At 47.3% G+C, this 24,085-nt stretch overlaps 1 protein-coding gene across 1 annotated transcript in view; it reads right to left on the bottom strand.

Moving 5' to 3' along the window:
- Positions 1-24,085, bottom strand: part of XPO6 (exportin 6) — a 654,194-nt gene that overhangs the window by 265,695 nt on the left and 364,414 nt on the right. Inside the window, exon 15 of the mRNA XM_078663046.1 lies at positions 13,618-13,762. Coding sequence (XP_078519172.1) covers positions 13,618-13,762 — 145 coding nt within the window. The remainder of the gene's footprint in view (positions 1-13,617; positions 13,763-24,085) is intronic.

Here is a 24,085-nt window from a genome sequence, read left to right as displayed (position 1 = left end):
CTCGTTCTGAGTGGGTGGATGCCATGTCTCGGGATAGTGTCTTACAGGAAGTCATCCAGCTGATTAAACTTGGTTCCCGCAGGGAGAGTTGTGTCCACGTTTCGGTTCGGCCCTTCCTAAAAGTCATTGATGAAATGTCTGTATGCAGTGACAATGTTGTGATGCGTGGTGATAAGTTTGTGCCTCCTGTTGATTTGAGATCCAAACTCATTTCTTTAGCCCATGAGGGTCATCTTGGCCAAACCCTGACACAACAACGTCTCAAGTTAAACTTCTGGTGGCCCGGTATGGACTCTATGGTGTCTTCTTGGGTTGAGGACTGTCATACTTGCAAAGTGGGTGAAAAGAGACTGAAGGTTGCTGTGGGGTCCCAAATGGGTGCGTTGCAGTTTCCAGAGATCCCGTGGCATACCATCTGTTTGGATTTCATAGGTCCTATGGCCGCGTTACCTCTTTCACAGAGGTTTGCCGCTGTCATTGTGGACTGCCATTCAAAATGGTTATCCGTGGAGTTCATGAAGGATATTACTACGGAAACTACCATCAAACACCTGAAGTCCTTATTCTTTATGGAGGGTTTTCCAAGTGTTCTTATAACTGACAATGGTACTCAGTTAGTCTCGCATGCCATGCAGGCCTTTTTGGCTGATTGCGGTATTTCTCACCATAGGACTTCTCTCTACAATCCCCAAGGCAATGGCCTTTGTGAGCGCCTTAACAGATTGGTGAAGGGCACTGTTCAGATGGCTCTCTCCAGCAGTTCTTCTGTCTCTTCCCTTGTTCGTGAGATGGTGTATGCGTATTGTACCACTCTTCATGCCCCTCAGTCCAAATCCCCTTTTGAAATAATGAGGGGTAGAATTCCCAGCACCAAGCTTATTCCCTCTTGGCTCAAGGACATGGTTTGTCAGTCAGTTTTGGGTAAGGTGCCTGGTGTTCCAAGGCCTCCTGGTAAGAGTTCCGTGGGTCTGCCTACTAAGCGTTCTCCTGGTGAGAGTTCTGTGAGCCTACCTGCTACTAAGGGTGTTTCTGGTAGTCGTCCTATACGGGCCCAAGGTGTTCCTAAGCCTTCTGGTAAGGGTTCTGTGTGTCTGCCTTCTGGTAAGGATTCTGGGTGCCTCCCTCCTCGACCTTTTTCAAGCAAACTTGCCAAAGGTGATCTCGTCAAAATAAAGTCCGGTCGCCTTTCGGATGGTTTGTCCAAATTCCGTGGTCCCTTTCTTGTAAAGATGGTCTATCCTCATTATGTAGTTCTCTCTAATGGAGAAAAATGGAATTTAAGGAGGGTCGCTCTCTATCAGAAAGCTGGCACTGGTCCTGTTTCTGTTTCACCTTCCTCCTCTGTTCCTGCCCAGGATTCCCCATCCTCTGGGTTCATGCTCATTCCCTCTCAGGATCCAGCTCCTGTTGCGTCTGCTCCTGTAGATGTTTTGGTGCGGGGCGATGGGGGTGGGGATGCTCCTGATCCCGTTCTCTCTTCTTCCAGCCCCGTTCCTGATTCCAACACTCCTTTGTCTGCCTCCAGGCCTCAGAGGTGCCGTAGACCCCCTGCACACCTGAATGATTTCTGTTGCGATTAGTTTTTTTTTAGAGGGGTGGCGTGTGTCCATTTCAATGCTTAGTTTCACTGGTGATCCTTTCTTGTTTGATTGCTCAATTTACATTGCTGACATCTCTAGCTTTCTTTAGTTCGGCTAACTCTCTTTAGTTTTGGCTAAGTTTTTGGCTAAGTTTCCTTTCCATGACATGTTTACTTTAAGCGTTAAGTTTCCTTTTTGTGACATGTTTTCTTTTCTATTCTACGGAAGGAGATGTGTTGTATATTAACCTTTCTTCTGTTTCTATGCTGTACCACGATCCTTACCTGTGTTCTCCATTCCAGAATGTAGTTGGCTCTGTTCCCTCCTAGTGTTCTAGGTGGCGACAGTTTGTGCCTGGCCAGCTTGTGTCGTGGTTGCTTCCTGTTACTTTCCTGCAATAAACCAGCTGTACTTCCTTCGTGGTCTCTAGCTACTTTACCACACAATGCTGGAGAATACCAAGATGAACTACGTATAATGTTATGCTCCGTTTAATGGTATGGGTGAACACCAGATATGCGGGGATTAACCTTTGGAAAGGCTACAAAAATGCAGAGGCCCAATTTATTTTATCCTGCAGATTATATCTGGAGTGCTTTGAAGGTAAGATGTAAATTAACACTGCTCTTAAAATAATTCACAAAAGCATTTAGCTAATTTGGTAAATTAGTACAGCTGGAATTGAATGGACAATGCAAGAGGTGCTTTTAGTTGTTTTTTTAGATTGGTGTATTGCTATTGATAATTTTTGATTGTGTCTATTTTCTAATACATTGTTAAATAATATATGGAGAATCACATTCTGTAATGACATTTTATATTATTGGTTAACCGTTTAGAGCTGAATAAACCAAGTGAATGAAGGACTGCTCCATGAAACCTAGGAATGGGCAACTGAACTTATTGCCCTCGATGCTGGTCCTGGAAGGGAATAGTATATGGTGAGGAGAATGAAGAATTATGTTACCTACTCTTTTATCACCTGTTTGTGGCATGTAGTGCTGTAGATTCACATGCTTTGCATACTCCGGCCATCTAGTGTTGGGTACAGAGTTGTACAAGTTGGTTTTCTTAGAAGAATTGTTTTGAATCCAAAGGTAAAGTGCTTCCTCCTCTCGCTGATACAGCGCATAATCATCGACTCCTTTGTTAGATTGTTTTACCCGCAGGAGGGCGAGAAAGGAGTGTAATGAATGCATAAAAATAGACATGCCCATGCTAATATGTGAATATAGGATAGAAATGTGTGAAACCATAACTGCAATGGCCACAAGCGTCCGTGGAGGACGGAGGGAGCATGTGCATTTACAACACTAAATGCCATGAACAGATGCATACAGGGTAAATAACATAATCCGTTTGATAGCATATGTGGCTGTAGATACACATGCTCTGCATGGACTGTAAAGCAGTTGATCTTTAGAAGTAAGTGGTGGCTGGCATGTGTGGGTTGCAGTTGTTTGAAAAAAAGCGTGTAGCACTGCCTGACCTACATTGGCATGCTAAAACATCCATTCAATAAATGTGTGTGATGTAGATCATGTAGCTGCTTTACAAATGTTATCTATTGGAATATTTCCTAAAAAGGCCGTAGTTGCTCCCTTTTCCGAGTGGCATGTGCTCTAGGAGTTACAAGTAAAGGTCTCTTGGGTTTAATGTTACCAGTTCGAACGCATTTACCTATCCACCTACCTATACCTGATTTGGATATAGAGTTGCCTTGATGAGGTGGAGAAAAAGCTACAAAGAGTTGCTTTGTTTTTCTGAAGTTTTAGTTCTATCCATGTATTATGAGCGCACTTTTAACACCCAAAGTCTGAAGAGCTCTTTCTGCTATATAATTAAGGCTAGGGAAAGAAACAGGAAGCTCAATAGATTGATTGAGGTGAAACTGAGAAATTACTTACGGTAGGAAGGAATATGCTACTTACCAGTATGCATCTGTTCTTGGCACGTAGGGCTGCTGATATTCATATCTGTGCATAGATCGCCGCCTAGTGTTGGGTCCGGATGATTGCACTTTGTTGTCTTGGAAGAGACTTCGAAGTATCACGAGATAGGTGGCTCCTCCCTTGGACTACAGTGCGCATGAGCATCCTCTCCATCTCCAGATTGTTTTTCGCCATTGTGGCAGAGATGGAGTATAGTACAGTAAGAGATGTCCATGCAAAGAGTGAATGCTGCAGCTGCGACAGGCACCGGGGAGGTGGGTGGGCGATATGAATATCAGCAGCCCTACATGCCAAGAACAGATGCATACTGGTAAGTAGCATATTCCGTTCGAGGCATGTGGGCTGCTGAATTCATATCTGTGCATAGAATGTATAGCAGTATCTCCCTTAGCGGTGGCTACCTGTGTTAGCTGCAGCAGTCTGGAAAAGAGTTTGAGAACAGCCTGTCCTACAGCAGCTTGCTGTTTTGAATGTACATCTACACAATAGTGTTTTGTAAATGTATGTGTGGTTGACCATGTGGCTGCTCTGCAAATTTCATGAAAAGGAATATTTCCTAGGAAAGCCATGGATGCCCCTAGCTTAGGTGTGGAATGCGCTCTAGGGGGGACTGTTAAGGTGCGTTTTGCTTCTATATAACATATTTGTATGCACTTAACTATCCATTTGGCTATGCCTGATTTTGAAATAGGGTTACCCTTGTGTTGAGGTGAGAAGGCAACAAACAATTCTTTTATTTTGCGAAATGTTTCAGTTCTGTCTATGTAATATAGCAGAGCTCTTTTGACATCAAGGGTATGCAAGGCCCTTTCAGCTACTGTTTGTGGGTTCTGAAAGAACACTGGCAGTTCAATAGTTTGATTTAACTGGAAATGGGATACCACTTTTGGCATGAACTTAGGGTTTGTTCTGAGAACAACTCTATTTGCATGTACTTGAATGAATGGCTCTTGAATAGTTAGGGCTTGCAGCTCACTAACTCTTCGAAGCGAAGTAATGGCAATAAGGAAAGCCACTTTCCAAGTAAGAAATTGTAGTTCGCATGAGTGTAGTGGCTCAAAGGGTGGTCCCATTAGTCTGGTTAAAACGACGTTTAGATTCCAGACTGGAGATGGTGGGTGTCTTGGAGGAATTAGGCGTTTAAGTCCTTCTATAAACGCTTTGATTGCTGGCACCCTGAATAGTGAAAGGTGTTGCCTGTTTTGCAAATATGCTGCTAACACAGCTAGGTGTATTCTGATGGACGAAAAAGCTAAGTTGCACCGTTGGAGGTGCAATAGGTAGCAAATGATATTTTGAGTGGAAGCATCAAGCGGGTTAATGTTATTGTTATTACAATAAATAACGAAACGTTTCCACTTTGCTGCATAGCATGCTCTGGTGGTGGGTTTCCTTGCCTCTTTGATAATATTCATGCAGTCTGGGGACACGTAAAGGTATCCAAATTCTAGGATTTCAGGAGCCAGATCGCTAGGTTCAGCTGTTGGGGATCTGGGTGTTGGATTTCGCCATGGTTCTGCGTTAGAAGACTGGGTGTTAGTTGTAGTCTTTGATGAGGAACCACTGACAGTTCTAGGAACGTCGTGTACCATGGTTGTCTCACCCACGTGGGAGCAACTAGGATTAGCGTCAGCGAATGTTGGCGCAGTTTGCGTGCCACCAGCGGTATTAGTGGAGCTGGGGGAAAAGCGTACGCAAATTTGCCTGACCAGTTCATCCATATCGCATTGCCTTGCGACTGCGGATGTGGGAACCTGGCGGCAAAGTACTGGCATTTTGCGTTTTTGCTTGTGGCAAACAGATCTATTTCCGGGTGTCCCCACTTCCGGAAGACTGGTTGGAGCACTTTCAGGTGAATCTCCCATTCGTGCATTTGTTGGCTGTGCCTGCTTAAGAGGTCTGCCACTTGGTTGTCCTTGCCTGGGAGGTGTTCTGCCATGAGAAAGATGTTCCTCTGAATGGCCCATTTCCACATTGCTTGAGCTAGGTGTGACAGCTGTGTGGTGGAGTCCCTGCACTGTGTAGTGTAGGACATGGGCTCCCCATCCTAGTAGGGATGCGTCCGTTGTTAACACTATTTGTGGGACAGGCTCTTGGAACAGTCGACCTTTGCAAAGGTTTTGGTGATTCCACCAATGCAGAGAGTTGTATGCACGACTGGTCACCAACACTAGGTCTTTTAGTTGCCCGTGAGCCTGGTTCCACTGCCTTGCTAGGCATTCCTGTAGCGGACGCATATGTAGTCTGGCGTGGGGGACTATGAATATGCACGAGGCCATCATGCCTATTAGCTGCATAAACACTCGAGCTGGTAGTGAGTGTTGGGGTCTGAACTTTTGTATTAGTGTCTGCATTCCCTGGACCCGTGCTGTGTTGGGATATGCTTTTGCTGAAAGTGTATTTATTTTCACTCCCAGGTACTGTTGAATGTGGGAGGGCTGTAGGTGTGACTTTGGGTAGTTTAGTTAGAATCCTAAACTGTGCAGTAGGTGTATGGGTTTTGACATGTTGGCACATTGCTGGGCTGTCGGCGCGTGTATTAGCCAGTCGTCCAGATAAGGGTACACGTGTATGTGTTGCCTTCTGAGATGTGCCGCTACTGTAGCTAGACATTTAATTTAGACATATAATTGGAGCGACGAAAGGAGCCCCGGTGTTGTTGGGACTGGAGAGCTGCCATGGATTTTGCTGTTTCTGCATCCTTTTTCATTTTGTCCAGAATTGAATCAACTGCTGGACCAAATAAAAAGTCTGGGTTAATTGGCGGATTAAGAATTGTAGATTGGACTTCATTCTTAAAGCCTGATATGCGAAGCCATGCGTGTCGCCTTATTAGCACGCTGGTATTGATGGATCTGGCAGCTGTGTCTGCAGCGTCTAGTGCACACTTAATGGATGCATTGGTGATGAGCTTTCCCTCTTGTATAAGTTAATCTGCCTGCTGTTTGTAGGGATCAGGTAAGTGCGCCCTATCATATCTGGCTAGCAAGGCCTGTGTATTGGCTATCCTCCAGGAGTTTGCTGCCTGAGCCGCCACTCTTTAGCCTGATGCCTCAAATATTTTAGATTCCTTGTCTGGAGGTGCAGCCTCACCAGTAGTCGGAGTTTGCACGCTTACGTGCGTTTGATACCACTAAGGAATCTAGGGGTAGCGGTCCTTTGATGTATGTAGGATCTATAGGTGCAGCTCTGTATTTTTTCTCAATTCTAGGGTTTATGACCCGTGCCCTAGCAGTGTCCTTAAAAATGTCACCTGCGTGTTTTAACACCCCTTTTAGCATTGGGAGTGTTTTAACTTGTCTTTCAGATGTTGTGAGTGTATCAAAGAGGAAATCTTCCTCAATAGCATCAGAGTGCATATCTACATTGTGGTAGGTTGCTGCTCTATCGAACAGAGAATTAAATGCAACTGTATCCTCTGTGGGTGATGGCTTAGTAGGGTATACTGCAGGGTCTGTAATGGGCAGAGTCCCTTCATTGTCTGGCTCCCCTCCTGTACCCCGTGGCTGTGTGTCTGGGTCTGTATTTGGGTTTTGTGGATACCCAAAGCCTACATCTGCGTCCTGATCTTCATCAGGGTTGTAGTCAGAGCGTGTTGGTGAGGTTGGGGTATAAGGGGTAGTAGGCATAGCAGGAGTGACAGGTTCAAAGAGAATAGGAGAGGTAGCACAGTCTCTCTTTATCTTTAAGGGGATTCTGGAAACGTCTTCTGTTGGTAGAGACCTTTTCTTTTTAGTATACACAGTCACTTTACCAGTTATTGGATCAATGTAGATTTTTGACTGGTTCTCTGTGGAGGGATCTGGGTGAAGAAGCTCCTCTTCAACAGCCCTTGGTTTTGGTGTTACAACCTTTGTTTTTTGTTTCTTCGGGTCGATGGTTTTTGGTACCTCGACCGTTTTAGGTGGTTGTATGGTTTTTGGTTGTTTTTCAACGGGTTTCGTTGGTTGAACGACCTTTGCTGGCTTCACAACTTCTTTCGCACCGAGCGGTGTTGTCGGTTCGAGAGTCTCTTTATGTTGTTTTGGAGCCTGTTTTTTCGGTTCGACGCTCTTTTTCGGGTCGATGGACTTCGGCTCTACCGACTTCTTTTCGTCCACCTTCGGTTTCGATTTAGGTTGGACGTTAGTTTTGGGCGTAGGCCTGGTTTTGTCGTCGACTGGTTTGTTCCCCTTGTCGATTCCTGAGGCTGATTTGCTCGATTCGACGTGCTTTTTGGGGGTCGATTCGACGTGCTTCTGTTTTTGCGTCGAATCGACGTGTTTTGGCTTTGAGGTTGACGCGACGGCCTTTGGTTTGGAGCTCGAGTCGACTGCTTTTGTCTTCGATGTCGACTCGACGATTTTTGGTTTCGAGGGTACTGTGGCCTTTGGGTCGACGCCTTTAGGCCTTGATACCTTCGGGTCGACATCATTCGGTCCGAAGACTGTTTTGTCGACAAGTTTCGGTTTTGATGGAACCGATGTTGTGTGACGTGTCTCAGAGGGCTCTTTCGATATGTTCTTAGCCGGGCGGTATGCCGGGGCTGTAGAACGTGGTTGTTGGTCTCGGCTAAGGCCTGCTGGCGATGCCTTGACCTGAGTCTCTGATAGAGGTGTAGTGTCTATATGGGGGGGTGTACTCACGGTTCGCCCCTCGCCGTCATCGGAGTGGTCTTCAACTGCTACGATGTCCTGATCATAGTCTTCGAGATAGACGGTTAGTTCTCCCTCTTCAGGGTAATATTCGGAGTCGGGCTCCGAGTATTGTCCGTCGTCTCAGTCTGAGTCTTCGGCGCTTGCTAGATCGTCTTCGTCCCTGAAGATGTTATCGGGTTCAGGTGCCGATCGTTGAATTTCTTGCTTCGCCGCCCGCCTATTCCGAATAGTTTTCTTTGATTGGAATTGGGCACAGGCCTGGCAACTATCTTCGTTGTGATCCGGAGATAGGCATTTGTTGCACACTGGATGTTTTGTCTGTGTGCGGAAATTTTGAGTTGCACTGAGGGCAGTACTTGAACGGACTTCGTTCCATCGACGGTCGGTCCACGTGGTGTCGAGAAGGCCTCACGGCCCGATTTGACGACTGGAGTGCAACAGAGTTGTAAAAAGTGTATCGGCACCGAGCGCTTAACAATACCGACGGTATCATAAGGCCTTCTGGCCTTTTGAGAAGTTTTCTTGATTCCGAACTTGGAGAGTAGGAAAGTACATCCGAACCCAATGGCGGAGAAAAACAATCTGGGGATGGAGAGGATGCTCATGCGCACTGTAGTCCAAGGGAGGAGCCACCTATCTCGTGATACTTCGAAGACTCTTCCAGGACAACAAAGTGCAATCATCCGGACCCAACACTAGGCGGCGATCTATGCACAGATATGAATTCAGCAGCCCACATGCCTCGAACTTTAGGATTAGTAAGGAGAACGAGGTTCTTCTGAGGTTAAAGCCTGGAGCTCACCAACACGCCTGAGGAAGGTAATGATACTGAAATGGAAGAGTGCATGAATGTAAAGGCTCAAAATGAGGACCCATGAGCCTTGTAAGTACAATATGTAAGTTCCAAGAGGATGCTGGAGGTACACGAGGTGGTATTACTCATTTAAGTGCCCCCATGAATGCATTAATTACTGGAATCCTGAAGAAAGATGGATGCTATCTTTTTTGTAAATAGGCAGCAATGGCAGCAAGATGCAATTTAATGGAAGCATATTCTAAATTGGATTTGTACAAATGAAGCAAATATCAAATAATTGTTTAGGATGACAATAATAAACAAAACGTTTTTCATTTTGAAGCATAACAAGCTTTAGTTCTGGGTCTGCGTGCTTTTTTAGAATGTTCATACATTCTGTTGGCAAGCTTAGGTAACCAAATTCTAAGACCTCAGGTGCCAGGTCGCTAGGTTTAACATCTTGGGGTCTGGATATCCAAATTGTCTGTTCTTTTTAGTGAGCAGGTTCGGCCTTTCAGAGAGCTTCTCGTAAGGGACAAGTGAGAGATCTAGTAATATTGTGAACCAGGGTTGACGTGCCCAGGAAGGAACTACAAGGATCATTTGTAAAGATACTTGCTTGAGTTCCCCCACTAGATATGGAATGAGAGGGAAAGATGGAAATGTGCAGGAAACAATCCCTGAGCAACTCATCCATAGGGCGTTGCCCTGGAATAGGGGGTGTGGGAACCTGGAGGCGAAATTCTGGCATTTTGCGCTTTTTGGCTGTGGCGAATAAGTCTATTTGTGGAAACCCCTTCTTTTGAAAGAATGGAAGGAGAACTTGTGGATTGAGTTCCCCGGTTGTTGATTTGCTGGTGGGCCCTGCTGAGCAGATCCTCAAGAATGTTGTACGTTCCTGGCAGAAGTTTTGCCAAGAGATGAATGTGATGGTGAAGAGCTTAATTCCTTATGCTCAGAGCGAGGTGTGACAGTTGAGATGACGTGTCACCAACCTGTTTTTGTAGACAGTACATGGCTGTCATATGGTCCGGACAGATTAGGACAACCTTGTGTAAGAGCTGAGGAAGGAAAGCTTTCAGTGCTAGGAAAATCTTCCAAGAGGTTGATGTCAAGGGATTGCTGTCTGACATCTGACCGACCTTGTATTGTTAGGTGTTGGAGATGAGCACCCCAGCCTGTTTCTGATGCATCTGTGGTTAGAATGATTTGAGGCACTTTGTCCAAGAAACGCCACCCCTTCAACAGACTGTTGGTATTCCACCACTGCAGAGAGGACGAGTGTGGCGGACTATTAACACTATATCCTGTAAGTTACCCTGTGCTTGAGACTACTGGCGAGAGAGACCCTGTTGAAGTGAGCGCATGTGTAGTCTTGATTGTGAGACTATACCAATGCAAGACGCAATAATTTCCAATAGATGCATGACAGTCCGAACTGTGAGAGTTTTGTTCAGCTGGAAGGGAGAAAAAGTTGCCTGAAAATGTTGTTTGCGACCTGGAGTAGGATATGCTAACCCCAACTGTGCGTTGAGTGTTGTCCCCAAGAAAGGTTGAATCTGAAGAGTTTGAAGGTAAGACTTGGGGATATTGATAGTGAAACCCAAGTTGAGAAGTAGATCAACTATCCACTGAATGTGTTGTTGACATTGGTGATGAGAGCTGGCTTTGATGAGCCAATTGTCTAGGTATGTAAATACATGAATGTTTTCTCATCTCAAGTGCGCTGCCACTACTGGCAAGCACTCTGTGAAGACACGACGAGCAGTAGTGACTCCAATGGAAGAAGTTTGACTTGGTAATGCTTTCCTGCTATGATTAACCTAATGTACTATAAGAAGTATACTCCTGTGCCCTGTTGGTGAATAGGGACATTTCTATCGCCCCTTTGAGGAGTAGGGCTTGGACGTCTTGTTTGAGAAGTGCTAGATCATCCTGTGATGACCTGTGAGTACGAATGTTGGGTGGTGTAGTAACGAGCTCCAGACAATAATCATGTTTGATAATGGCTAGTAGCCATTGGTCTGCGGAGATGGATTCCCAGACTGGATAGAAAAACTGAAGTCTTCTCTCAACAGGTGTTGTGTGGATGGGGAGAGGGTGAGGCAGTCATTGTTTGGTAGTGGAGGATGCTCCACGAGTGGAAGCACCTCTTCCTCTGTCCCTATTGTTACCACCTTTAAAGCCCCTGAAAATACCATTGGAGAAGGTGGAATGGCTCTGCTTCTGTTGGGAAGTGGAGGCTTCTGTGTTTGAGGATTTATATCCGCCCCTGTACCGTGAGCAACAAAAGGAACCTCTCAGCAAGGCACCCTTGGTCTTAGCTGTCTACAGATTTTGATTTTATCTAGGGTGGCGTCCACCTGAGGACTAAAGAGATGTTCCTTGTCAAAGGGCATATTAAGGACCACTTATTTCTGGCTTAAAGCCAGAACACCTGAGCCAAGTGGGACACCTGTGAAGGACACTGGTGTTTATTCCTCATGCGGCTGGGTCTGCAGCATCTAAGGCACATCTGATAGAGTTATAAATGATGGCCCGATCCTCTGTCACAATCTGCTGCCCCTTTTTACGATACTCCTCAAGGAGGTTTTGTAACAACTGTTGCACTTCAATCCAGTGGGCCCTATCATAGTGGACTAGGAGCCTGGGAGATGGCAATAAGTCAGTGGTTAGCTGCTTTAGCCGCTAACCGTTTGCCTGCTGCATCAATAAGATTGTTCTCTTTTTCAGGGGTGGGTTATCTCCAGATGCTTGACTATTAGCTCTTTTACGAGCAGTGGTGGCAACTATGGAGTCTGGTGGAACCTGTCCCGTATGAAAAGAGTGTGTAATTGGGATGATTTATATTTGTTAGCCACAAGTGGGGTACTGACCCTAGCACAAATGGGTTATTTGTGTGTGATCTAGGTGAACCTGGGGGTGTAGCATCTATTGGATCATGATGTGGAGATAAATAAGAGGAAAGAGGAAATGGTGGAGGTGAAGATTGTGGTAGTGGTGAAGTTTCCTTTGACCTCTTTTTTTGTGGCACAGGGGTGTCCAAATCCTCCTCAAAAGTTAATTGTCTCTTTGGTGGAGAAGAGGCCACTATTCTTTCAGTTCCTTTTTGAATCTGGATTTTTCTTTGTCGAATATCCATCGTTTCGAGGATAGGTTCAACAGGAGACATAGAAACTGCAGAATGTTTAGAGATTTTAGTCTTCAATGATTTAGAAACCGTAGACTGCTTCCAGAATTTAGGCTCAGTTGGATTCGGAACCGAAGATTTCAAAGCAGACATTTTTTGCTTGACTGGCACCGAGGCAGAAGCAGTCAGAGGTCGGATCGATTCTGAAGATTGGGAGGACACAGAGGCATGTGCCCGATCGGAGGTCGATACCATGGATTTAACCAAGGTAGATCGTTTTGGTGCTGGACTCAAGGGTGGGAAAGCTAAAGTGTCTTTTTGGATCCAACCATGGCCAGATGACCGTGTCATTCAAGCGACCTGCTGTAATGTAAAGGGTGAAGATTTGGAAGTCGTTTTAGGTAGAGGGTCAGGGTCGATGGTACTCACACACTGCCCGAGTGATAGGTTGTACTCCAATTCCTCCTCCCCGTCGGCGCCAGAAGTCTCTTCGATAGACGAGGGTTCTTCTTACTCTGCAGTATGCCTTCCTGGACATACTCCTCTCTGAAAATGTCGGGAGCGTCTTCTTCAGAGCAACTAGACATTTTCAGCCGATACGCCCTTGGATCCTGGAGAGTCTTCTTCTAACGGAAAAACTTGCAGGTGTCACAATCAGCTTCATGATGATCGGGTGAGGAAGACAGAGGTTACAAACAAGATGTTGGTCCGTGTGCAGGTACTTAGCGTGACACTGGGGGAAAAATCAGAAAGGTTCCATCAGGATACATTTTCAGTGCTGACAGTACATGTGGAAAGTAGGCCCGAGACGGCGGCACCCCGAGGGGCTATCAGTCGGTATCCAAACCAGCGAATTTAAAGTGGCACAGAAATGGAAAAGCGCGATCGAAAGAACTAAACTGTCGAAGACACGATCGGACCGAAAAGCCTAACGAGTGGAAGCTAAACACAGAGGAGAGGCACACACATCCAAACCAGACGGTGGAGAGAAAAAAAATCAAACAAAGGAGTCTTTGCCCCCAGTGCAGTATCACCGAGAGGAGTCGTCACTCTACCTCGTGACTTGAAACAATTCTTCAAAGAAAAACAACTTGTACAACTCCGAACCCAACACTGGATGGCAGGAGTATGCAAATCACGTGCATCTTTAGCCACACATGCCAACGAGCACAAGTTTCTCATTTGTGGCTTTCTGAATGATAGGATCTTTGTGGAAGTTATTTCAAGCGATGGTAGGATGTGCAATCAACAAGGTCTTGACAATCCTGTACTGGGGCTGTGTGCTGGCTTCACCTTAAGCCAGTCAATGGAATTACAATGACCTCCACTGATAGTAGAAACTAGACACACAGAATGCATATGAAACCACTTAAAACCTACAAAACTATTAGTGTATTCTAGTTGTGGATACACTATATGCAGTAATAGTTGCTGAATTTGTGTTTTCCTTGGACAGTGTGTGAACATTTCTTAAAAAGGCTAACAATTCTCCGAGACCTAGCCATCCGTTCTATCAAGGTACCTTAGAACTGATGAGTGGTGCAATGGCTTCCATAGTCGTGGAGATGAGCGAGACAAACTGCTGGGGATTCTGCCGATGGACTTCGCTGTAATACTGTGCCAGCCAATGAGAGTATGCTTGCAACGCAGCGAGGGACTGAGCATGCCTGGACAAAATAAGAAAAGGGGGAGAGTAAATGTATTGAATGTTACATTCAAAGATGTTACAAGCCTTCGCAGAACCAATCTTACCACACAAATCATTAAGTGTTTCATAGACTACACCAAAATGACTCATGGTACATAGCTTACAAATTAAAATGGCAGAAACCCAAAGAGTTTGGACTAACTAGCATGCAGAGATGCTACATACAAAGAGTAGACATTAGTACTGGGTAGTTGCCTTGCTTGATCCGTGATGCCCGGCAAAGAATGAAAACATTACTTGCTTGTAATAAAGGTTCCCCCAGCTGGAGAACACTTCTGAATTACAAACTTTAAAATATTAATATGGCGAGGAACAATGACTATCTGCTAGCACTTTAAGAACATAGAGGTTTGCTTTATGCAGTTGCCAAAAATGAGCTGTTGTTAATACCATAGGAGAAGAGGAAAAATGGGAGGCTTAGGAACCCCATGTTGAGAAATAAGTTGCAGTTAGTCTTCCTGGACTGAAAAAATGATTTTCCATTGAACATCCAGTATGTACCCATCAAACCCCATCCCTGAAAATAGGAAAGCCAGAATGAAACGCACTTTAAAGCATGTCAAGGATGTGAACCCCGAGTGTTCTCCCCCTAGTATTTACTACTTCTAAATAAGTAAATGAAAGCAATCACAGGTGGTAATCTTTCTGAAGCAGAAGACGACAGTGGGTGGGAACTGGCTTTAATATAGTTTGCTGCTTTAGAATTGGTGGTTCCCCAGCACCAGGATGGCTTCACTGAAACCAGGAGAGTTTGGCACCTTGTAATAAAATTGACAATGATGATAGTGTGCGATTTATTAAACCCTGTACTCAGAGGGCACTTCAGAGGTGCCCCCTTAAAAACCTACCTACTCTGGTGTGGCCACTTACCGGCTTTAGGCAGCCTGCCACCCTGGGTGGAGAGCCTGGTCAGGGATGTCATATCTCGTCACCCAGGATGGGCCCAGGGCTCAAAGAATCAGCTTCAAAGGCCTGCCACCTTTGTAATGCGACCCCAGCCTCTGCTGCTAGCAAGATGAGGGACTCTTCCAATCAGGGCCAGGATTATGCTCCTCCCACAGGAGGGTGACATAGTTGAGGTAGTAGTCACTTCAGGTAAGGTGCCCATTGGTCCTACCTGCTACTCTCCTAAATCTAGTATTTAGGAGGCTCCCTCAGACCTTGAACCTAGATTCCTGCAACATACAGAGAAGGACTAAGACGACGTCGTGCAACAAAGCCTGAAGAAGACTAGACTTGGCCACAGGCCTACCGGCCTGTCTCCAGCTCTAAAGACCCTGCAAAGGCGACGATGCCGCCTGTCTTGTGGTCAGCGACTTCCAGAATCCTGAAGAAGACAGCCTGATCTTCAGTGAAGACCAGATATCCCGAGGACAGCAGCCCTGTCCAGAAGAATCCAACTACAAGAACTCTGGATCCAGCAGGAAAAGCCCCTTCTGCCCACTCGCACCAAATGCCAACAGCCAGAGTTGGAGTGGCTCCCTTGTCCAGTGAAGTCTCCACAGCGATCCAGACCTTGAGTCAAGCATTGGCTGACCCCTCCTGGACCGCTTGAAGACACCTACAGCATGAATCCAGTGGCTTCCCCTGACCGCGACCAGCTCCGGAAAGAAGACTGACTTCTAAAGACACCCCTGCACCCAGTGCTGCTAAGCCTTTCTCAGCTGAATCAACAGTGCCCCTACGACCCTCCACATTTCAACTTACCTCTGATGTTGGCCTTCCCCCTGAAACCTCTGGTGCGCCGCCTGCCGCCAGTTTGTCGAAAGCAGAATCCTCACTGAAAAGCATTGGGTGCCTGAAGCTGAATCTGAAACAGCACCCTGCACCTGGCCGCCCCTGTGCCGCTGGTGGTGTATGTTTGGTGCTGCTTTGTGCCCTCCGTGCTTAACCGAACCTCCAAACCCCTGCAACCGATCTACTTACCTACAGGCACTGTGGCTTCGAGACCCAATCTCCATTGAAACGCATTGGGTCGTACTCAGATTTTGACCTCTGCAATCGGCCCTCACGCCGTACCACTGGTGGTGCAGTTTTGGTACTCACCTGACCCTTGCCCTATGATGACCTTTGGTCCCGAAGACTTGAACTGTAAGTATGATACTTACTAGTTTAACCATATTATTGTTTTCCTTCATAGGATAACATTCAACTGTGAAGAAATTGTTCTAAGTATCAACTTTTGAAAGTGCAATGTATTGACATTTAAAAAGGCACTTACCTTACTGTGACAATCTTTGTGTTAAAATAAAATACAAAGCATATTTTTCTAAAATGGTTGTGAATCTCCTTTTCGAGTCGTTTGTCCATTATTGGTCAATTGTGTGCAGTAAATGTCTTACACTCCTCTGTGTTAGGCCTAAGGTTGCTCACCCACACTACCAATCATAGAGCACTTTGACTTTCACATTGGCCCTGTACACTTTTGGGGGGCCCCTGAACTCTGTGTGTGCACGGCATAACCACTGACTAGCATACCATATACAGAGCCAGCTTCCTACACATGCCAACCAGAGGACAGACCTCATTCAGTATTATTCTTTGTGCATTGCACAATCTGTCACTAGTATCACATCACAGTGGTTTCTGTAGATCAGAGATGACTTTCCAATTGGATCCAAGGTCTCCACAGCAAGACTGAGGCGGATTTGGTTTGTGGGGATGTGATTACATCATGCTGATCCCAGATGGGAGTCCCCAAGTGCTAAAAATTTAAATTTAACATAATAGTGTGTAGAAACCCTTCACTGGGTTAAATGGATTGGGACCTAGGTCTACAGGAATCTAGTTCTCTATATAGTGCACTAGCATTAAGTACACTGTGTGGAGAGTCCAGGCAACCCTTACTTGTTCACAGGGGATTGCTTTAACAATCCCAACATGTCCTATTAGTAGTAGTGTGGGTGAGCAGCTTTAGGCTCATCAGAGGAGTGTCGAGCATTTGTTGTACACAGTCAATAAATGTGCACTCAATAAAGCAATCCAACACCAATTTATAAAAATAGCACAGATTTTTATCTTATTTTAGACACCAAGATCTTCGTGATCAGGGAAGTACTTTTTAAGAATGGTTTTTAGCATTTAAATAGTCAATACTGTATTCGTTAATCTATGGGAGAAAACCTTTACTGCACACGCCCACTTGTCAACGACTTACAGGACTGTTCTTCTGGAATTATGGTAAGTAGGGGCCAAGTTCCAAGGCAGCACTAACCGGTCACCTCAGTCAGCTCTGGGGCATTGAGGAGTACAGGTGCTTTCTGTGCTGGGTGCCCTGTTTAAGTCAATAGGAAAATGATCTGTAATAAAGATGCGGCAAATGGGGACAGGGGGACCAGTCAGGTTGGACCAAATGGGGGCTCAGGTCTCGAGGGTCTCTGTGTCCCAGGGACACTGTCTGTTCACTTGAACGAGGAAAGGGGGCTTGTACTCTGTGCAGCTTTGTCCAGCGGGATTGCGTTGCAGGAGGCTCTTGTGGTTTTCTGTCTCCAGCAAAAAAGGCTGCAGGCAGTGACTTGGGGACCAGTCCTGCCAAACCTAAAGGGGGTCTCAGATTTTAAGGGTCTCAGGACCCTGTAGGCATGGTTGGTTCACTTGGACTCGGGCTGTGAGGTTCTAGGAACATGGAACACCGCCGCCTGGGTGGCTGTTGCTTTGGGGAGCCCGGTGGTCAGCAGTTCAGTAAACTGGAGCTTGCGTTTCGGTACCTGCAGGCAACGAATAGTTTCTTACCTGTCGGTGTAGTTTTGCAGCTTGAAGATCTTTCTGGATTCACTATGCTGTGCAGATTCCGCAATCTGGTGGTTGGGTCCGGAATCGTAGTCTTTTTTTATTTTGTTTGTAGCCCAGGTAGGCGTCGACGTCCCACCATTTGGTGTACCTTTGGTGACGTCGGCATGCTTCCGGCGGAAGCTCCCACCCCTGGGCGCCATCTTCGGATTCTTTTTTCTGTCTCTTTTCTTTTCTGTGTTTGTAGTGTATCCATGGCTATGTTTGTTAGTCCTTCTTTCAACGTAATTCTTTTCACGTATCTTGTAAGCTTCATCTTGCTTTCTTTTCTATGTGTTTCCACCTTCTTCTCCAGCTTCATCTTTCTGGCGAAGGCGGGTGGGTTCGCTAGTGAATCCAGAAAGATCTTCAAGCTGCAAAACTACACCGACAGGTAAGAAACTATTTGTTTTGCAGCGTGAATCTTTCTTGATTCACTATGCTGTGCATAGATTTTGTAGCGTTTTTTTTACTTTTGTGGCGGCTGGGTGGAAGATGAGCGTTGGTTGTTGAATATATGTTGAAGCACTCTTTGTCCTACTTGTGCTTCCTTGTTCATCTGTACATCCACACAATAGTGCTTAGTGAACTTTTGCACTGAAGCCCATGTTGCCGCCAGGCATATGTCCTGAATTGGTGTGTTGGCCAGAAAGGCAATTGTTGCTCCTTTCTTCCTGGTTGAGTGGGCCTGTGTCCCTCCTGTTAGCTCCTGCCCCGCTTGCTTGTGGCAGAATTGTATTGTTTATGCGATCCATCGAGCTATGATGTTCTTAGTCACTGGTCTACCGATGTAACTGTTTGCGAAGGATACGGAGAACTGTTTTGTCTTCCTTCGTCCTTTCAATGTAGTGCATTACTGCCCTTCTTGCGTCTAGAGTGTGGAGCGCCCTCTCAGCGCTTCTCGTGGGGTTCTGGAAGAAACTAGGAATCTGAATACTCCGATTCATGTGGAACCTTGACACCACCTTTGGCATGAAGTGCGGGTCTGTTCTCATCACGACCCTGTCACTGTGTAGCTGGATGTAGGGTTCCTGCAGTGTTAGTGCCTGTAGTTCGCTCACCCTACGTAGCGAGGTGATAGCTACCAGAAAGGCCGCTTTCATCGTCAGCATTTGCAGTGATGCCTTGTGGATGGGTTCGAAAGGTGCTTTCATGAGCTCTGTCAGTACCACATTCAGGTTCCAAGCCGGCGGCGGCATCCTTTTTGGTGGCGCTATTCTCTCCAGGAATCTTTTTACTACTTGAGATGTAAAGAAGCTTCTCCCTGTTTCTCCTCTTGTGTATTTCAGAATCGCTGCCAGGTGTACCCTCAGCGAGGATGAGCTTAGCTTGGCTCTTATTAGGTGCGTGAGGTATCTTAGCACCGTTGATACCTTGGTCAGCTTTCTCTGGAGTTTCTTCTTGCAGCACCATTGAGTGAATCTTTTCCATTTTTCCCCATAGCACTTGCATGTGCTGGGCCTCCTTGCCTCTCGCAGCACCGTAGGGTGCTCTCTGGTAGTTTTAGATGTGCGAACTCTAAGTCCTCAGGAGCCAAGCTGATAGGCTGAGGCCCTCCGGCTCTGGGTGTAGAACTTCTCCGTTTTCCATGGAGAGTAGGTCTTTTCTTTTTGAGAACTTGTGGGGTGGACCCTGTGCCATCTCCATTATATGTGAGTACCAGGTCTGCCTGGCCCATTGTGGTGCCACCAGGATGAGCGTCATGTTGCTCGTCATGCATTTGTTGAGAACCCTGGGAATCAGTGGTATTGGGGGGAAAAGCGTAGGCAAATGTTTTTGACCAGCTTATCCATAGGGCATTCCCCTGGGATAGTGCCTCTGGTTGTCTGGATGCAAAGTATTGGCATTTTGCATTCTGGCGTGTTGCAAACAGGTCTATTGTCGGAGTGCCCCACCTTCTGAAGAGTCTCTCTGTTTCCTGTATGTTGAGTTCCCACTCGTGGGATGCTGAAGTTTGCCTGCTGAGCCAATCTGCTTCTACATTGTCCTTCCCTGGCAGGTGTATGGCTAGCAGGTCTATTTTGAGTGGTATTGCCCATCTCCAGATCACCTGTGCCAAGCTTGACAGAGGGAATGATTGTGTTCCCCCCTGCTTGTTGATGTAAAACATAGTTGTCGTGTTGTCTGTCTGTATCAGCACCTTCTGGTTGTACAGTTGTTTCTGAAAGGCTTTGAGGGCAAGCAACACTGTTTTCAGCTCCAGGTAATTTATGTGTTTGACCGCATCCCCTGGGCTCCATAGACCCCTCACTCTGAACTTGTTCATGTGTGCGCCCCATCCCTTCTGGGATGCGCCTGTGGTGATGGTCACTGTTGGGTCCGGTGGCATTAGAGGCTTCCCTATTGTTATCCTTTCTTTGGTCCACCATTTTATTTCTTCCTGCACTTTGTGTGTTACAACCACTAGATCCTCCCAACTTCCTGTAGCTTGTAACCATTTTTGTTGCAGCCACTCTTGAAGTGGTCTCATCTGCAGGCATACATTGGGGACCAGGTGTATGCATGACGCCGTCATTCCAAAGATATTGCTCACTGTCCTCACTGTCAGAGCTCGCACCTTCTGGTAGTGACGTTTCTCCCTCAGTAGGCTGAGTGTCCTCTTTTCGCTGGGTAAAACCCTGCACTGGACGGTGTTGATTTGAGCTCCCAGGAAGACCTTCACTTGCTCCGCTTCCATCGAGCATTTTCCCCAGTGTATGGAGAATCCCAGGCTTGCTAGCGTTCTTGTGACCTGTTCTGCATGATCTTTGCATGTCCTGTAAGAGCTTGCCTTTACGAGCCAGTCGTCGAGTTAGGGGTACACGTGTATCCCCTCTCTTCGCAGATGTGCGGCCACTGCTGCGAGGCATTTGGTGAATACCCTTGGTGCGGACTTTAGACCGAATGCCAGGGTTGTGAATTACGAGTGATCCTTGTTTACTGTGAATCTTAGCATGTGCTTGGGCTGCCTGTTCATGGTGATGTGCAGGTACGCATCTTTGAGGTCTATGGTGGACAAGAAGTCCCCGGCCTTTATCTGTGGGATGACCTCTTGTAAGGATGTCATCGTGAATTTTTGAGTCTTTACATATTTGTTTAGGAACCGTAGATCCAGGATGGGTCTTAGGCTTACGTCCACTTTTGGCAGCAGGAAGTAGTTTGAGTACACTCCCCAGTTCGGTTCTTTGAATAGGACCGGTTCGATGGCCTCTTTGAGGAGCAGTTCTTGGGCTTCCTCTAAGAGCAATTGCAGCTCCCTTCCTGAGTGCTCTCTTTTCTTTGGCTTTCTGTTTGGTGGTCTCCTTTCCAACTCTATGCAGTATCCAAACTGTATGATGTTGAGTATCCACTTGTCTGTGGTTATTTTTCTCCACTCTCGGAGGAAAAATCTCAGCCTGCCTCCTACTGGTGTTACATGTTCCTTTGTGTCTTGTCCGTGTAGCCCTCTCCTCTTTGCTTTTCCGTGCTCTTCCCTCGGAGGGTACGGGTGGGTGAGCACCTTTTCCTGTGTGAAGTCACTTAGAGTGGGCTTGTTCACCGCCTCTCATTCTCTGGCCCCGTCCATTTCCTCTCCCGCGAAAGGACTGGCCCCTGTTCTGGTAGTTCCAGTTTTGCTTCTGCTGGCCCTGGTGATCTTGGTCGTCACTCTGTTGACCCTGGTGGAACGCCTGGTGTGGTTGACCTTGCTGGTTTCCACCCCTTCCGTTCGGTTTTCCGCGTAGGAGTGCCTCTTCTCATCCCACTGAATTGCAGGGCCCCCATGGACCTTGCCGTCTCGTTGTCTTTCTTCAGTTGGGTGAGTTTCTCATCAACTGGGGCTCCAAACAGTGTTTCTCCATTGAAAGGGGTGTTCAGAATGTTGTTTTGAACCTCCATATTGAAGCCTGAGATCCTGAGCCAGGCTTGCCTTCTCTCTGTGATTCCTATAGCCATAAGCCTGCTGGATGTTTCTGCCCCGTCCAAGGCTGTCTTCAGGCACGAGTTTGCGATGCTTTTCCCCTCTTCCACGAGGTGAGCGGCTCACTGCTGGTGTTCCTCTGGGAGGTGCTTGAGCAATTGGCCCATTTCGTCCCAATGCTGGTACTGGTGCCTGTTGAGAAGGGAGTTTGCCATCCACCAGTTCATTGCTGCGTTTCTCTCAATTCTTCTGCCTGTTAGGTCCATCCTCCTGCTTTCCTTGTCAGGTGGTTGCCCAGATGTTGTTGGGACGTTGGCCCTTCTGGCCGTTGCGGCTATAATTGAGTCTGCTGAAACTGTCCCCTGGATGTAAGGGGGGTCCTGGGAGGAGAACTTGTACTTTTTCTCCGTCCTTGGCGTGACTGACCTGCAGGTAGCTGTTTCTTTGAATGCCTCTTTGCCCTGTGCCATAACACTCTTCAGCATGGGCAGGAAGTGGCTTTTTGTCTGTGCGGGGAGCAAGGTTTCCAGTAGGAAATCTGCCTTAGCCTTCTCCTCCTCCAATTTGACTCCATAAGCTGCTGCAGCCTTCTTGACGACCTCATAGTAGGCCCCAATGTCATCTGGCAGCGAGGGCCTCGAGGAGTATGTCTCCACAGCCACCTCCGGGTTTTCGGCCTCGATGTCCTGCCAATCCTGGTCCTGACCCGTCGAGGATCCCGAGTCGTAGCTTGAACGCGGGTCCCCATAATCACCCTATGTGTAATAGAGGTCCTCCTCTTCTCCCTGCTCCGAGGGCTCCGGAGTTTTCGGCGGCTCTTCGGCGTCGAACTCCTAGTGTTCTTCTATCTCTTCGAGGACCGTCGTGGGCTTCGAGGGGATCCTGAAGCTTTTCATTTTGTCTTCGAAGTCCTTCTTCCTCTGGATGATGTTTTCCATCTCGGCCTCGAGCCTTCTTTTCTTTCTCTCCATCTGTGCGGCCTGCTCGGCGTAGAGGGTTTTGGCCGCCCTCTTCGGCGGTCCCGTCGACGTCGAAGCGGCTCTCGACTCCTTCTCCTTCGAAGTCGAGGATCCCTTTTCGGGAGCTTCCTTCGATGACCTTTGTTTTTCACTGGTCTTTGCCGCCTGGGAGTCCTTCTCGAAGGATCCGCTGGGCTGTTTTTCAGGAATCGCAGCTTCGGTTGTCGAAGATTTCGACGCCGGTGTTCCCTTCGAGGTTCTAGACTGATTTTCGAGAGTCAGCCTCCGGTTTTCGAGGCCCTGTCGAGGGTTTCGGGGTCATAGACTCTTCCACCTTGTCTGACGTTTTCTTATCGGTCTCTGCGACCGTGGAGACATCTGGACCTTCGGCGATGTTGTCCTAGTCGTCGGTGGAGAGGCCCAGGTCGTACAGCGACGGGGCCTTGCCCTTGCCCTGCATCGTGTGGTGAGCTATCCTCTGTTTTTCCCGAATCCTCGGCGTCTTCGGCGTGAAGACTGGGCAGGCGTTGCAGTCCTTGCTCCCGTGGTCGATAGGCAGACAGAGGTTGCAGACCGGGTGCTGGTCTCTCTGCGCGTACTTGTGGTGGCAATTACGGCAGAATTTAAATGGTGTGTTGTCCATTACTGCGCTCAGGGGGCCCCCTGTGTGCGCATTCTCTGTCGGACATCGAAGATCTCGAGGTTCCTCTCCTTAGTCGTCCCGGCTCTGATGATGATCTTCTCCTGGTCTTCGAGTTTTTTCCTTAAGAAATTTGCTTATTTTTGTCCTTTTCTCCTCCAAAACTTCTGGAGCTTCACGCGACGATCCAGACCCAACGACGGAAAAAATTATCTGAAGATGGTGCCCAAGGGTGGGAGCTTCCGCTGGAAGCATGCCGACGTCACCGAAGGTACACCAAATGGTGGGACGTCGATGCCCACCTGGGCTACAAAAAAAAAAGAGAAAAAAAAACTACGATTCCGGACCCAACCACCAGATTGCGGAATATGCACAGCATAGTGAATCCAAAAAGATTCACGCTGCAAAAGTAGTAGTTCACCTGCTCCACGGGAGATGCTGGCAGATTGGCTAAGGGCTGGAAGTCCTCCCAGGCTTTTGGAGGTTGCACAGTGGCAGGACGAGTCGTTGCAACTGTTGGGAGAAGCAGATAGACTGGCAGGGTTGGCACCAAGTCAGTCGCAGGTCCTCAGTTTTTGCTTCTTTGGCTCTTTTTTGCCTTCCTTCTAGAGTCAGTCGATTCTGATTCTCTTGTGTTAGAGGCTCCCCTAAATACTAGATTTTGCAGTGTTAAGGTGAGTGAAGGGTAGTAGACAATGGGCTACTTATCCTTGGGGTCAATATACCCCCATATGACTGTGGGGAGTGGGTATAACCCTGTCAGAGTTCCTAATACCACTAAAACCAAGATGGTGGAATTCTTCTTTCGTGGGTCACATCAGGCAGCTCACCTTAGGGTGTGACTGGCCTGGTAGTGCACCAAGCCGCCCCGCAAATCAAATTTCGCCCCTGTGCCAAATGGGCTTCAGGGTGGAATCTCCCAGGTCTGGGGGAAGCCGGTGGTTGCATGTGGAGGAGTGTGGCTGAATGGTTAGAGCGGCAGACCCTGATGCAGAGTTCTGGCCAGGGACCAGGGTTCGATTCCCGCCTCGGCGGGGT

Source organism: Lissotriton helveticus, chromosome 10 (genome assembly GCF_964261635.1).
Source record: "Lissotriton helveticus chromosome 10, aLisHel1.1, whole genome shotgun sequence".
NCBI classification, from domain to species: domain Eukaryota; kingdom Metazoa; phylum Chordata; class Amphibia; order Caudata; family Salamandridae; genus Lissotriton; species Lissotriton helveticus.
The sequence above is the reverse complement of the archived record's forward strand: the minus strand, read 5'-3'. Positions and strand labels throughout refer to the sequence as shown.